This window comes from Epinephelus lanceolatus, chromosome 9 (assembly GCF_041903045.1).
Source record: "Epinephelus lanceolatus isolate andai-2023 chromosome 9, ASM4190304v1, whole genome shotgun sequence".
NCBI lineage: Eukaryota > Metazoa > Chordata > Actinopteri > Perciformes > Serranidae > Epinephelus > Epinephelus lanceolatus.
In genome coordinates this window covers 24,466,900-24,481,581 of record NC_135742.1, presented here as the reverse complement: position 1 = coordinate 24,481,581, position 14,682 = coordinate 24,466,900, and the positions used below count along the sequence as shown (strand labels likewise).

The 14,682-nt window shown below is 40.6% G+C and overlaps 1 protein-coding gene across 4 annotated transcripts in view; it reads left to right on the top strand.

Annotated features, from left to right (window-relative positions):
* osbp2b (oxysterol binding protein 2b) overlaps window positions 1-14,682 on the top strand; it is a 57,290-nt gene that overhangs the window by 19,266 nt on the left and 23,342 nt on the right. The window contains exon 1 of one of the 4 annotated variants that reach the window (XM_078170727.1): window positions 2,079-2,235. The exons of 2 other annotated variants lie outside the window; for them this stretch is intronic. In XM_078170727.1, the coding sequence (XP_078026853.1) occupies window positions 2,157-2,235 (79 nt within the window). In that variant the 5' untranslated portion in view covers window positions 2,079-2,156. Of the gene's footprint in view, window positions 1-2,078; window positions 2,236-12,412; window positions 12,515-14,682 lie in introns of those variants that run through there. One more of the 4 variants, XM_078170728.1, reaches the window with a different exon arrangement.

The window sequence follows — 14,682 nt, the reverse complement described above, 5'->3', positions numbered from 1 at the left end:
TATGTTATTACTAGATGCAATTAAAACTAAAGATAGGCACTTTGATAACAGCCATGATCAGAAACTTGGCTCATAACATATTCTAACACACTTTTACTACTGTAAGGAGGTTCGTGTAGGGCTGACCAATATTATCTGTGATGATCTAAAGTAAGACAGAATATAAACTGTCAAATTAATGTCAATAATGATAAATGTTACTGTAGGTGTATTTTCTTGTACTGGTTTACTTTTTCATTATGGACTAATAACAGGGTTACCACTTAAAGTTTTTGGATGGTTTGAGCTAATTGTTTGGTTGGACGTACATTTAGATGACATTGGTTGTTGCTATTCTCACTTTTAGTTTATGGGATTATTTATTTATGGAAACCTGAAATTTGTCTTTTGAGATTAGCAAGAGGTTCACAGTACTAGTAATCTTTTTTTTTTTTTTTTTTAAAGATATTTTTTGGGCATTTTTAAGCTTTTAATTGATAGGACAGACAAGTGTGAAATGGGGAGAGAGAGAGGGAGTGACATGCAGCAAAGGGCCACAGGCTGGATTCGAACCTGGGCCGCTGCGGCAACAGCCTTGTACATGGGGCGCCTGCTCTACCACCAAGCCACCGACGCCCCGAGTACTAGTAATCTTATACATTTGGTTTATCGTCCAACATTAGATTTTGTTGATATGCTTGAAAATGTTATCACGATGACATTAAAGATATTTTCAGATATGGATATATCTGCAATGCCTTTTGATTATTTTGTCAGGACAACATACACATATATTTACAGTATGGCAATGGTTTTCTGTGGGTGTTTTTATGGGAATGTGGATCTTTCAGATCGATTTGAGGAGTGCCTACATTTTATCTCTTTTCTTTTTTTTCTTATCTGTCATCTTAAGTGTGTCATGGAGCGTGGGACTTATGACGCTTATGATTTCAACCCCTAAAAGTCTTGGTCTTGTCTCGGTCAGGATACATTATGTTCTTGTTTTGACCTGGCTTCTGTTTAGGTGGGCTGAACTACAACACTGGGTCATACTGTACATCATCATGTGACATAGCTGAAAGTAAATAGATGATATATTGATTAATTATAGGCCAGCTTTAATTAATGCATTTAAGGCAATTAAGGCATTAATTAATGTAATGTAATATATGTGTTCACAGCAGCCCACAGTTAAGGAGAGGAGAATTAGCTCAGGTGGCTGAGGTCACCTTGAGTTATAGTACAGTGTGATATGTATACTGTCAGTAATACTGGAGCGATAACCTTCACCTGCTTTGAAAACGGAGAGGATGAGGCCTGTAATTGAAGCCTAGGGCTAAATACAGTATGAATTTTACAGTTTTAGTACAGTGACATTGACCTGTCTGTATGAGGTCAGATTTGAAGCAGTCCATCAGCAGCTCGGGATCTGCACTGTACAGAGATTCTGATGGAGTATAATAGAGGATGGGACCCATCAATCAGTTTGAGGGAAAATTTTATTGAAGGATGTTTCATTTGACCTTTCGTCCCTGGTCTGATGGCACCGCTCTGAGTTAATATGTTGAAATGTAATCTGAAATCTTTTCATCCCCCACGTCTCATCATACATAAGCTCCTCGTGGTCAGTTTTGGAGCGACACAGCCTTTACTTAATACCATCTCTGCCATTTTGCTTTCCTGAAATAGTTGACTTTTTCTGTCAGGCTATGAAAGCAGCAGAGGGGGAGCAATGCATTCTGGTCTTAGTTGTGTTGATGACTGCTGGCTGCCGAGTCCTATCTCCTCTCTGCTTCACTCACTCTCTCCCTCCCTCCCTCCCTCCCTCCCTCCCTTCCTCTCGAAATCTGCACTGCACTGAGAGAACCATGTGGAGGAGAATTGTAAATGTGCCGAGCTTTGTGAATGTGTGTATCCCGAGTGCGTGTGTGTTTCCGGAAGACAGGGAAGCAATGCACGAGAGGACATAGGAGTTACACAAGGGAGCGCCTGCATCGCTCCCCTGTCTGTGTGTACTGTATGTACGTGTGTGAGTATGCATGTATATGTGTACACGCTGCAATGCTGAACAGGGAAAGTCGCTGTCTCTGCCCCCCCCTCGCTGGGATTATGTAGTGGCCCAGGGCAGCGTTGCGTCTCAAGGAGCGTGGCGTGGGATCAGGCCTGCAGAGAGTGGGATGAAGGGCCGGAGCTGCTGGGAGTCGGGGACGGTCCGCTCCCTCTGCAACTCGGGCTGCCTGAGTAAAGTCAACCAGGGTCAGTACAGCTATGGCTAAAGCTAGAAGACATTAGCACGGAGCTGTCACACTCCTCCTCATCCGTCCAACCACAGAACCCTCCTCATCCTGTTATCTCCTCCTCATCGTGTGTCTGAGAGGTAGCTGTCATCCCTCCATCCATCTTCCTCTCTCTCCGGCATCTGTCATCTGTCGCCATGGATGCTCACATTACTGCAGCCTCCCTCTAACAACGCAGCGCCTCGTGCTGTAAAAAGAGCAGTGTGTCCTCTCTCCTGCACTCCTCACCGCATGCAGTCTCCTTCCCTCTTTCCCCTTGTTCTCCTGTGCTGCTCTCGCTCAGACTCATTTCCCCTCTCTCCTTTGCGCCTGCTCCACCTTCCCATTTGCATATGGATGAGTCGAAGCCTGCCAGGCCTATGTGATGTGTTGGCAACGTGAATCTGTGTTCGCAGCTTATGTGTGCAGAGTTCAGTGCACCATCAAAAAGTGTAAAATGCGATGTGCTGTGTTTCCCAGGGTCCTAAAGTGCAAATGCAGGACAAGTTAAGTGGTGGGAGCAGTAACTAAGGACTACAGATTAACAGGATTTTTACACAGTCCTCTCACAAGCAATAGTCTGCATAATATGTTGTCCAAATAATGAAGGATTTTGCACAGATCTAATCAATATGCTGTGTCGGTTCATGGCAGGTTAAGAGCATCCTATACAGTGTACTTCATGGTGTGTCTATATGAATATATACTTCTGGAGGAACTACGAAGAAATGAGTTTGCTCTCTTGTTTTCTGCTGACTGTCTCTGCCCGTCTTATTTCCGCCTCTCTCACTTCATCTATCGCTTTTCTTGCCCATGGCAGAGTTGGACAATGTTGAGTTGAACAGCTGTGCTCTTAAGCCCTGGGCCTTCTGTCTCCTCACTTTGCCTGTTTGTTCACTGAAATGAGTTTGCCATAGGTGGTACAGGCCATGTTGTTTTAAGACTTTTCATGCTGAATGCTGGGATGCAATGAAGTTACACAAAGAAAATGAGCTGAGAACAATGCATCAAAACTTTGAGCATCAATCCAATGAGTTAAAATCCTCAGATGAACTATAATGTAGTAGTTAGTAGCTGTTTTTAGTGTCACAACAACACAGTGTGATCGATCAAAAGCCTTCATAAGAACGTCCTGTATGTGTCAGCGTTAATATCAAAATGTGGAGGTACTTTGATCTTGTGTATAAACACTTGGGTTTATACTGGAGCTGCCTTCAAAGAGATGCATTACATGAGTTTGACATGTTGGACTTGGATACAGAAAATACATCTGACATGCTACATATGTGGTTTTAAGATATTTTAATACAAGATGTGACTTTGGGACATCAAACAAATAGCTCAATCAGGTCATTTGAATTGGAGATGAGTGTTTTGTGATGATATGAACTAGTAATATAGGACAAGCAGCTCTTGTCAACTCTCTTTTTGTCAGATTGGCTGCTACATTAAAAAAGTTGGGAGACCCTGGTTTTAAAACAATGTACATTTAAAAACCATTAGACTATTACTGTTAAAGTAGCCTTTTTCTAGATCCACTTTGCCTGGGTCCAGACCTTTGAATCAGCTCACTCCACTAAGTTCAAGTGTGACAATTTGGTCTGATATTAGGCAACTTATTAGTTGTATCCATGACCATAAACAACCCATTAACCCATTTGTGCCCACAAGTGAAATTTTGAATATCCATTGGTCGAAGTGGGCGCTTGGCTTGAGTTTTTCATGTCTGTATTTAGTTTTTGAGCACATGCTGCTTTTGTTTTAAAATATATTTTATTGATTTTTGGAAAAACAGTAGTCCCATGGCTGTACATGTAACTACATGGTTTACAGTCAAGTATTCGATTTGTATGAACTTATAACAAGCTGAATATCAAAGATGCACACATGTGCAGTATAAAAATGTTTCATATGGAAGGCATTTAATAGACACAGTGTTAGCGTTTTCCTCATTTTCCAAAAAAAATCTTGACTTTTGATAAAAGTGTTATTTTTTATGTGATCTAAAAATTTGTTGTGCTGTTTGATACTTGCTCAGAGTATGTCCGTGCCAGATTTCAAGACTTTAGATCAATCAGAGCAAATGTTGTGACATTTTTTCTTATCATATTAAATATAGTCATAGGGCTGTTAGCACAACTAACAAGATTAACTAATAAAGATACAGTAAGTAAACAGAGATTAGCTATATGAGTGTAACTCAGAGCCCACTGTCCTCACCAAACAACTAAATCAACCCCCGTTAACCCAAAGTAATGACTAGTTCTTAGTAGAGCATAGTTAAATGTAAATTACTTCTGTAAGAATAGTTAAGTGTTGTCTCAGGGCCAGAAACCTCTTCAGCTCAGGAAATTGGAGAGCTCACTGTTCCAACTGGGCTGCTGCTGAAAAAAGTACCAAATAAAGCAGCCTGAATAATAAGATACTTTACAATGTCGCAGCTCTGCATGATAGAGCACTCTGGGAGGCACACACATGCCAAACAATCATCTCTGGTTGACAGCCATGTCATTGTCACTGTCATGAAGGCAGTGCTCCAGTTTTTGGCAGGAACTGGGATTTGTGAAAAATAGAAAAGGCGAGAGCAGTGTGAGAAAACTAGCAGAGAGACAGAGCAAATCTGATTGCAATCTGACAAGCCTCTGAAACATGACCATGCAGCTGTGAAAGTCCTACGGGCATATATCTACTATATCCTTGTAAAAGTTACTAATAAATCCACAGAGAAAGTCTAGGCTACCTACTTTTGTGTCTACGTATGCGCTTGTTCCATATTTTGTTGACATATCACTGCATTCTTTGAATCTATATTTTAAAAGAAGCATTAGTCCCTGTGCATAGAAAGCGTTTTTTATGAAGCTGAAGGTTGAGTCATTGATAGTTGGTAGCATCTACAGCTAGGCAATGAAGGGTTCTCTCACCCAGTGGAAATCTCTCCATGTGTTCTTATTATTATTCTGAGTGTTTTGCAGACCTGTAAAACCTCCTTTAGAGCTGCACCGCCATGTGAGATTCCACATCACTTTGATAATCACTTCTCAGTGAGGTATGTCTGTGTTTCTGCTCTGAGACTGAACGTGAAAACTTTGCCAGTGTGCACAGACAGTTGACATTTTACTTTTAGCTCTCCCTAGTTACAAATACACAAAGTCCCCACACACCTTGTATGCATTTTTAAGAGGGGTCAGAGCGCAGGGTCAGCCTCTGGAGCTCCTGTGCTCATCATTTTTAATTTTTCAAATATTAATGCACATAACTTAAGAGTACTTTAGAGACACCTCTACAACTGCTCTGTGAAGGCTCTTTCTGGTTTGATGGCTACCTTCATGGCTCATTATCTTGCAGCGCTGGCTCTGGGACAATTAACATGATGGATCACTATCTTGCTGTGCTTCAGGGTTACTGACCCATGGATCACGATTTTTCTAAACCTTTCCAAATTATCAGAGTTTTCAATGAGAGACGGTGACAGTAACTCAACAGTGAGATCAAAATACTTGTCAACCTGCTGAAACTAGCTTGCTGAGTTTTGTTGAGTCAGAATTGTCATTGCAACATAATCTAATATTATAATAAAGTTAATTTGAGATAGAATCCACCAGAAATTAATTGAGAATGCTTCATGGATAAAATATGCATATGAGAATATCTGTATTGGATGTATTAGCCAGTGAATTAAATATCTCACCAGTCAAGGTATTACATTTCTCAACATAACATTGTCCATGATGACCTGATACAAAACAGCCAGAGGTATGGGAGCGCTTCCACAGGATAAACAGTATAGTAAAATCTCTAATAGTTGACAAACTTGTGTCGTCTCATGGTTAATAATACCCTAGTAATGAGATAAATATATTTAATTATACCACCTGTGCATCAGTGAGTCAGTGCATGAATTTTATGCACGTCACACAAAGCGGAAAATCAAATTCTGTCATTTAAGTGGCCATCTTTAAGATTTCAGACATGGTTCATTTACTGACATAAGTGGTTGCCATGACAGCAAGTTTGGTTCTTCATTTTAACATATATTTACATAAACTTTTTTGCTGGACTGTAACAGCAGGTCCAGTGAAACTCTGTGTGCCTGTGACTGAGGGGATGCCGCCATGTCCTGTTTAGAATTAAAAGCCAAGTTCCAGACATAGGTTTTGACCCAGTTTTGTTTTTGTATGTTTCATAAATCATGAAGAAAGAATTTTGAGTATTTTGAAGATACAAAATTTCTCCACTCAGATGTATATCGTTACAAATTACATTTGAATTATCCTCAGCCCTGTCAAATATCAAATTACAAAATAGTCAAAAGAGATTGAAATGTGAGTTTTGAACACAACAAACAAAAATACTGCCCATCTCTGATCACTCCACACACATAGTCAAGATAATGACATTGTGTACCAGAAATTCTCAGGTTGAAAGATAATAGCTCAAAAAATAATTTGATAATTTGATAATCAGTGATCCAGATTTATTTATTTAGGTATTCATATCTTTGACTGAGATTTTTAGTTGGACAATTATCCAGTTCCTAAATTTTTTTAAAACATTGTAATTTTTTTTTTGCGCAAGACGATAGGGGAGTGGGCTGTTGGCTTTTTCCTGCTCCAAACTACCATGACTTTATCGCCCTTTTCAAATCTGCCATCAGGCAACCTATACCTTTTAGGTGAGCAATAATACTGCCTCTCAAGGATTTTTACTGTATTATGTCCATGTGTTAGTTCATGAGCAGCTACTTTAAAATTGTGAACACAAGCAAATCATTTAAGACTTGAAGATGTGCACTATGTTGTGGAGTTGAAGCTGATATCATGCTGTCATAAAGACATGCCCCCCTTATAAAATACTAGTATTGTCTTTCTAAAATTCAATAAAATGTTAATTACAAAAAAAAAAAAATCATTTTCATTTATTTTTATCCTAGCCCTGTTTTACCTGAACCAGGGCAGCTGTCAACAGACCCTCCTCACAGCCTGAGCAGCTGTTTGCATGCATGTAAGTTAATACTTCATGTGTGTGAGCATGCATTCAGTTAATGTATGCTCACTGATCTTGCATACATGCTTTTAATGAAGCTCGTTGCCTCCCAGTAATCAAAACTCTCATAAATATAGTGTACATCGGACAATGAAGAGAATCACTGCAGTCTGTTGGAGACAGTAAACACAGGCTTCACATTCACTAGCTGTGATTCATTGTCTCTGTTGAGCAACAAACTTTTTTTATTACTGCAGTAATTTCCTGGAAATCCTGTCACAGTGACTGGACTGGTGTAGATGAGCAAAGTTAGTATTCTGAAGCTGTAGAATAATTAATGACCTCAACCTTCAGACTGTAGAAGTTATGTAGTAAGCAAGAGCCATTTTCCTCTCACAGGTTTGATGTACCAGCTGGGAATTCATAAAATTTACTCAGCACACCAAAATATAAATCTACAGCTTAGTAGTCAGCAGTCTGATGTTTTTTCTTTTTGTCTATCCTAGCATATTGTTAAATGTTACAGAATTAAAACTCATTGCTTAGTTGCTGCAGTTTGCTGTTAATCTTTTCTTTTGTTGTGTGCTGCTTTCTGAGAGTGTTCGATTGGATACAGTGCCAGAGCTGTACTGCAGAGCTTTGGGGACAGTGATGAGTTGCACTGCACAGTTTCTCATTTGCTTGTGGAGAGCTGAGCGTCGTGTTACTGGGTTTAACCTGCTGTCTCCTCTGTTTGTCTCCTTGTGATGTATCTCGGGGGAGGTATGGAGCCAGTTAGCAATTACTGGCCAGGATTACACTCCACCTCCTTTGGGACACATCTTCACTCTCCATCTACCTTGTTCCCCTCTTCTGTTTCTGATATACTTCTTATATATCCTCTTTCTCCTGCACACTCCATCAAAACAGTCAGCTGCAAAACACTCATCATACTCTCTGTGCTGTCAGTGCCGAAATAAATAATTTCCAACCACAGGTACAGACTCTCTCTGCGGTCTTCAGATTGGGTGTATTAAGGCTGAATAGTTGGAATCAATATCTGATAATCATGATTGTTTAGCAGTATGTATGCAAAAGCAAAAATCTGGACCCTTGAGCAATAAAAAAGTGATGTGGTGTAACAAATCATCTCTCACCTTTTCTTGGGTTTTAACAGGTGTACATCTGGTTAAAGTCAAAAGGATAACAAAGCACTGTATTATACTGTATATAACAGTATGTTATACTTTAAGTTACATGCTTATTTGGCACACATAGCTTAAACTCGTGCAGTTCAATACAACAGCAGCAATAAATTATAACTTCATGATGGTTAAATGTTCAGGTTTTTTTTAAACTGATTTCCAATATTTTGTTTACTTTATTTATATATATGAGGGTAAACTAAATATTCAGAAAAAGTTCATCATAGTATGATTCAACAGCACCACAAACCACAGCCTCAAAAGATGACAATAAAGTCAAATGAAAACACCCCACTAAAGCAGTTTCGACAGAAGCTATAACATTTATGAAGCTAGGATTTAATTCTATCTCCTGGAAATAAATTGCAATAGCAAATAAGTTTTGGAGGAAACATAATGTCGCCGTAATTAAGTTGAGGAAACTTTGTTAATTAACATATCTGGCAAGTCATACAATGTTGATACAAATGTCAACGTATTTCATTTATTTGCTGACAATATTCATTCCCACAATGCAGTATCTGCTCGTATTTTAGGATTATGTTTAGGTACTAACAGCACTTGATTAAAGTAAGAGAAAGATTATGGATTTGGTTTGACAGAGAAAAGTCCACAGTGACTTGAAAGTCGTGACACAAGGTGTGTATGTTATATAACATTTAAACTAAAGTTTCTGCTGAAGTGGCATGAAGTCACATCCTGGGACTCAGGATGTGAATTACAATCTCTTGTGCAGGTTTTCCCTCACATACATTTACTTGTGGCAGCCCACCACGATCAAAACATCTTCCACCACATTTTGATTTTTAATTTTTGGAGCTGGAGCATTAATTAGATGTGCCATCGGAATATATATCCCGGTCAGTTATTCATTGCATCACACTCGCAGTGTAGAGCATACTCTGGGCACAGACAGAGCAGCAGAACATCAAGCGCGGTGAAAGTAAAACTTAACTGTTCACTGCTACTGAAAACAAACTCCACAAACTGCTGCTGCGGGAAAAAGAGTTCTGCCTACACTGCATTCCTGGACTCGCAAAAACCTTGGAATTTAGAGAGGGCACACAGACTAATACACAAGGACACACAGGAAAGAAAAGAACACCCCTGTTAGCTACTGCCACATATAGATTCAAATTCTGTGGGAAACACTGCTGGTGTCACAGTTGTGTGCTTCATATGCCCATCAGCTGTATGACTTTTGTATGGTACTAAAATGCATCACTTCCCTAGAAAAAAAAAACTTAGCCTTGTATTAGTATTATAACATTATATACAGTAAGTTAGGGCTAGACCTAACAGATGATTAATTTGTCCATTATTTGTGGTTATTTGGTCTTTAAAAGGTCAGAAATTGATGAAAAATGCCGTTTAGTGTTTCCCAAAGCTCGCAATGATGTCCTCAAATGTCTTTTTTGTTCACGACCCAAAGATATTCAGTTTTCTGTTGTTGAGGAGTTAAAAAAACCATGGACGAGGAGATATTAATCATGGCAGTGCACCAAGATGTCTTCCGGCAGAGCTGCACCGCTCCGCACAGCAAACGCAGCAGGTGGGTATTGACGGATGGCGGAGCACGCAGCGGATAACCAGCGAAATCAGAGAATTTTTACTTTTTCCCCCCCAAAAATTACTTAAACCCTTTAATCGATTATTAGATTAGTTGGCAATTAATTTACTAGTTGACCACTAATCAATTAATTATTGCAGTTCTAATATAAGTACTACTATGTAATTCCTTGGAGACAGTGTAGGATTTATTGCAGGGCTGTTATATTAGACTGCATTATTTCTAGCTAGGTGTATCTAAACTGGCAACTGATTGTATTCATTATGCATTGTCTTAAGTCTTAAAATGAGCTATCTATTGTGTGCGTGAGATTTTGTAATGACATAAAACTCTAAGGATAATATGAATTCTGTATATTGACATAAATCATAGAAATGGTGTTGCTGTCAGCGTGTTAATTAGCTCCACAGTCCACAGCAGCACAGCGACACAGTGAAATGAATAATAACCATTAGAAATAAAAGCAAGTTCATTGCTGAAATACTTCTTAATTTTTCTGACACTAGTTTCCCCTCTGATTAAGCCTTTTATTATGCTCAAATACCATCTTTAATCCAGAGGGGCAGGACGTTTCACCCATGTGCTCGGCTGCTCGACGTGCACGTCTTTCTGCCACAGGGTGATGTCTTGTCAGCCGGAGGCCTGGCTCCACTGATCTGACAGCCTGTCCTCAGGGACGAACAAAGAGATGAGCCCTGGCAGTGGGACGGCAGCGAGACTGCTGCTTTCCCAATTACACTCTCCCACATCTTATTGTCCTGCTTCCTCTCTCCTGCTCTCTCCCTCGCTCTTTTGTGCTCAACACTGAGATGCAAAATAAGGATGGAGTGAAGGTTAAAGAAGCTGTGCACATACCGAGGTTGGATGGAAGATGTATGTGTGTGTATGTGTTTGAATGTTGAGATTTGATGAGCTGTGACCTGTAAGCTTGTATCCCTGCTTGCCTCAGACACAGATATTTGCTTAAATTATATCATCATCCTCTGAGTGGGAGGGTTCAGTGGAGAGACGGTGGTAACTGGGAACAGGCTTTCATTTGTGTCGATGCAGGGTGTTCTCCGAGGTGGTGGACTGTGGGGGAAGGGGGGAGGTAGACCGCCCTTGAGACATGACTTGCGTGGTAATGGGCTCCTGGCCTTGCCTCATGGTGTCGACTCCGCTACGGAGAGCCATTCATCCACATCTGTTGTTGGGAAGGAAAGGGTTGGATATGTGAGGGGGCAAGCCAGGCAGTGACACTGATGCACAGACAATATAGACAGGGTATTTATTGACACAGGTTTATTGTAAAACCCAGTCTTCACCTTTTATTCCACAGTTGATAGAAAATGTTTAGCTTAAAGGGTTTTCATCTCCAGTGATCAAACTCGTACAGTAGTGCTTGACATTTTATCGACTCTATATGGATGTGGCTCAGTGAACCAAAAAGACATTGCAGAAAGGGCGATTCTGACATACTTGTGGAGGCTTCATTTGAGATCGAAGAAAGCATCGTGTCCTGGTTTCTCCTCCTCGTTGAAGGGTGTCTGAACAGTAGCACCAACAGCTGGGATGTGTGTTCCTGTGGCTCACAACTTGTTTCAGCGAGATTTAGGGAAGAGAATTAGATTTGCAGGCGACGTGCTGTAAGCTGAGTCTCCTCTAAACAAATATGCCTTGGTTCATGTGACAGTTTATTTTTAAGTGGCATTGCTTGGAGCTGCTAAACTCATTGGCAGAATGAGGGTAAATAATGAGAGCAAGGCTTTACTGCAGTGCTGCAAATGTCTTCACTTAGCCATGTATTTTAATATGTCCCAACTGTACATCATATGACAAATAGGTCAAAATATCATTTGTATTGACATTTTTTTCCTCTTCTTCGAAAATGTTAACTTTTTGATGACTCATTTTGAACTCAGGGACGTATACATACATTTATCCACTAAAATGTGATTTGGAGCAAGGTTATTGCTGCCTCGTGGGAGAAAATTCAAACCACATCAACTTGCCAACTAACGTATCTGTTTAAAGCTGCTCTGCCATCGTCACACTTTATCAATTTAAAGCTTATTTCATTATCCTCTCCGACTCCCTCTGAACTTACACGCATCTTTCTCTGTCTCATGCTTTCCTTTGCACTGCAGCTGCCCGTCTCTCAACACACACTCCAGTCGATTTTCTGACTTTCCATCGACAGCTTTTTTCCTTGTCTTCACCTGCGTGTCTCTGCAGGGACTTTATTGAAATCCAGTGTAATTTGATTCCTGTTCTACCGCTGGCCGGTAATGGGTGGATGGATTTCTGATCTGTGTTCTTTTTAGGGTTTGTTGTCACTGTAGCGCTGTTGGGTTGACCTTTGGCTGCACTGTTTTGTTTTCGTCTGTCCCCTCTAATGGCACAGACAGATGTGTCTCTCTGAAAACCTTTTCAACATGTTCACACGTTATCTCTGAGGCTGGAGCTGGGTGTTTGTGCTGCTTCTCCCTGTCTGAACTTTGGTTACCTTTGGGTGAAAATGGATGCCCAGGAATGCAAACATGGTGAGAGATTTTTTGTCTTCGCCTCTCCCCTCTCTTGGCTCACCTTCAGCTAATGTCTTTCTACTCTCTCTCCACTTCAATTATCTATCAATGTATGTGATACTAGAGTACAACACACTTTTACTAAACACATCCTTTTGTGTTCATCTTTGACATGGCTAATATTATCGTCCAGTTGCAGTGCATCATCTTAAAAATAGGCAATGCTGCTGACACTATGTGCTGAGTGTATTATCGGGCTGTACTGCAAACAAACTCCAGTGACTCTGATCGTGTAGCCATCAAAGTGAAGTAAAAGGAAGTGATAGGTTCACCAATAAATCACAGAAATGCTAAAGATGTGTTATGAGGCGTTCACAAATGTAAAAGTCAGAGAGGATCAGCAATGATCAATAAATCTGGGGACCATGAATATCTGTCCAGAATTTCATAGCAGTTTAAAAATCCAACCAGTATGTGTATGTTTATCTCTTAGATGAACTTGTCCACAATATTATACAACAAAAATAGATTTGGCCAAGTGGCTGGTTGTTGATACTGTTGTCTTACAGCAAGAGGGTGGGGACCCTTCAGTGTGCAGTTTGCATGTTTGCCTCGTGTCAGTGTGGATTTTCTCGAGGTCCTTTCTTCCTTCCACAGTCTGAGGGTAGGTTAGGTTAATTGGTGACTCTAAATTGCCCGTAGGTGTGAATGTGAGCATGTTTGGTTGTCTGTCTCTATGTGTCAGCCCTGTGAGGTCTGGTGACCTGTCCAGGGTGTATCACCCAATGTCAACTGGAATAGGCTTCAGCCCCCTGTGACACTAAACCAGGAAAAGCAGTTACAGATAATGGATGGATGGACATCGTAATTGGAGCGTTGTTTCTGGATGTCAAGCACCAGCCCTTCTTTAAGGTGCTATATGCAAAATTTAGAGCATTAACAAAGCAGCAAACCACTGTTTGCTATGTCAAGACATAGGAGAGTAATTGCGTCCTTAGCAGAGAATGAAGTCACGCTCGCTCTTTGTGTTGTAATCCAAGCTTCTCTGTCTTTTGTTGCAGTAGACGGTCCCTGTGTGTCTGACAAATGGGCTCACTAATGGCTGCCACTCTGCACTGTGCACATACTGCATTTACCACTGATAACGTTGTCTCATCCCCCATTGGTAGAACAGTTTTGTTAGGAAAGCATAGCGCCCATCAGCATTGTTGTTAGCACCGTTTGCTGCTAGCTTCCAGCTCAGCCACCTCCATGTTGAGAGCCATGTGCAGGCAATCCCAGCCCAGACTCTGAATCATCGATATGTTCTGAATGTTGCACACAGCTCCTTTAATGACGAGTCTTGTGGAGAGATACCTCTGGGCTGCTTGTTTCTCAGTTGAGCTTGACGTTCCAAAGGTCCGTGTCAAATGTGAACTCAGTATATTGCTCTTACATGATGTAGTCCTGAGACTGCCAGGCTACCAGCATCCCCCAGGCGGAGATCCATGTTATACTGGCATGGTGTAAATAGGCTTGACAGGGTGATAGTCTCTTTCACTGTGAGGTCACAGCCAGCTGCCATGTTCTCAGGAGAAAGTGTTGCTGTAGTGCTGCCTCTCACCAAGACTGTGACAGTCTCTCCTATCAGCTACATAACAGCCCTTTTCAATGTGACAAAGCATGCTCTGTATGGAGGAGTGTAGAAGACAGCAGAACAGTAGTTTCTAAACATTAGAAGGTCAGCAGGGTGGATTAGAGGGTTGAGAGACTTCCTTTCACTGTTGCATAAATATATTTCCCTTGTTAAGATAAACACTGTCCTCATTTTCCTTATTTTTCTCCATGTCTTCCTGCTCCTTCCTCTTGTCTGTCATCTGTTTTCATAGTTTTAGCAGTAGCCGAAGTTTTATACATCACGGCTCTGGTGGGATTGTTAGGATGTGACTGCTTTTCAGCATGCCAGAATGTGTCCAGAGTAAATATGCCGGCATTGAAGCTGCTTCTTTTAATTCTTTCCAGCCACATGGGCTTGTTTTTTTAGCTGTATTCATTAAAGCAGAAACACACAAACACAGATGCTTTCAAGTTGGGAGATATTCTTCTGTGTGAATAAGGATTTGATTCACAGGTGTGCAAATATTTCTCATCCTCTTTAGTTCAGAAAATTTAGGAGGTCTGTTTTCCTTTTGGATTTCTTCTTTTTA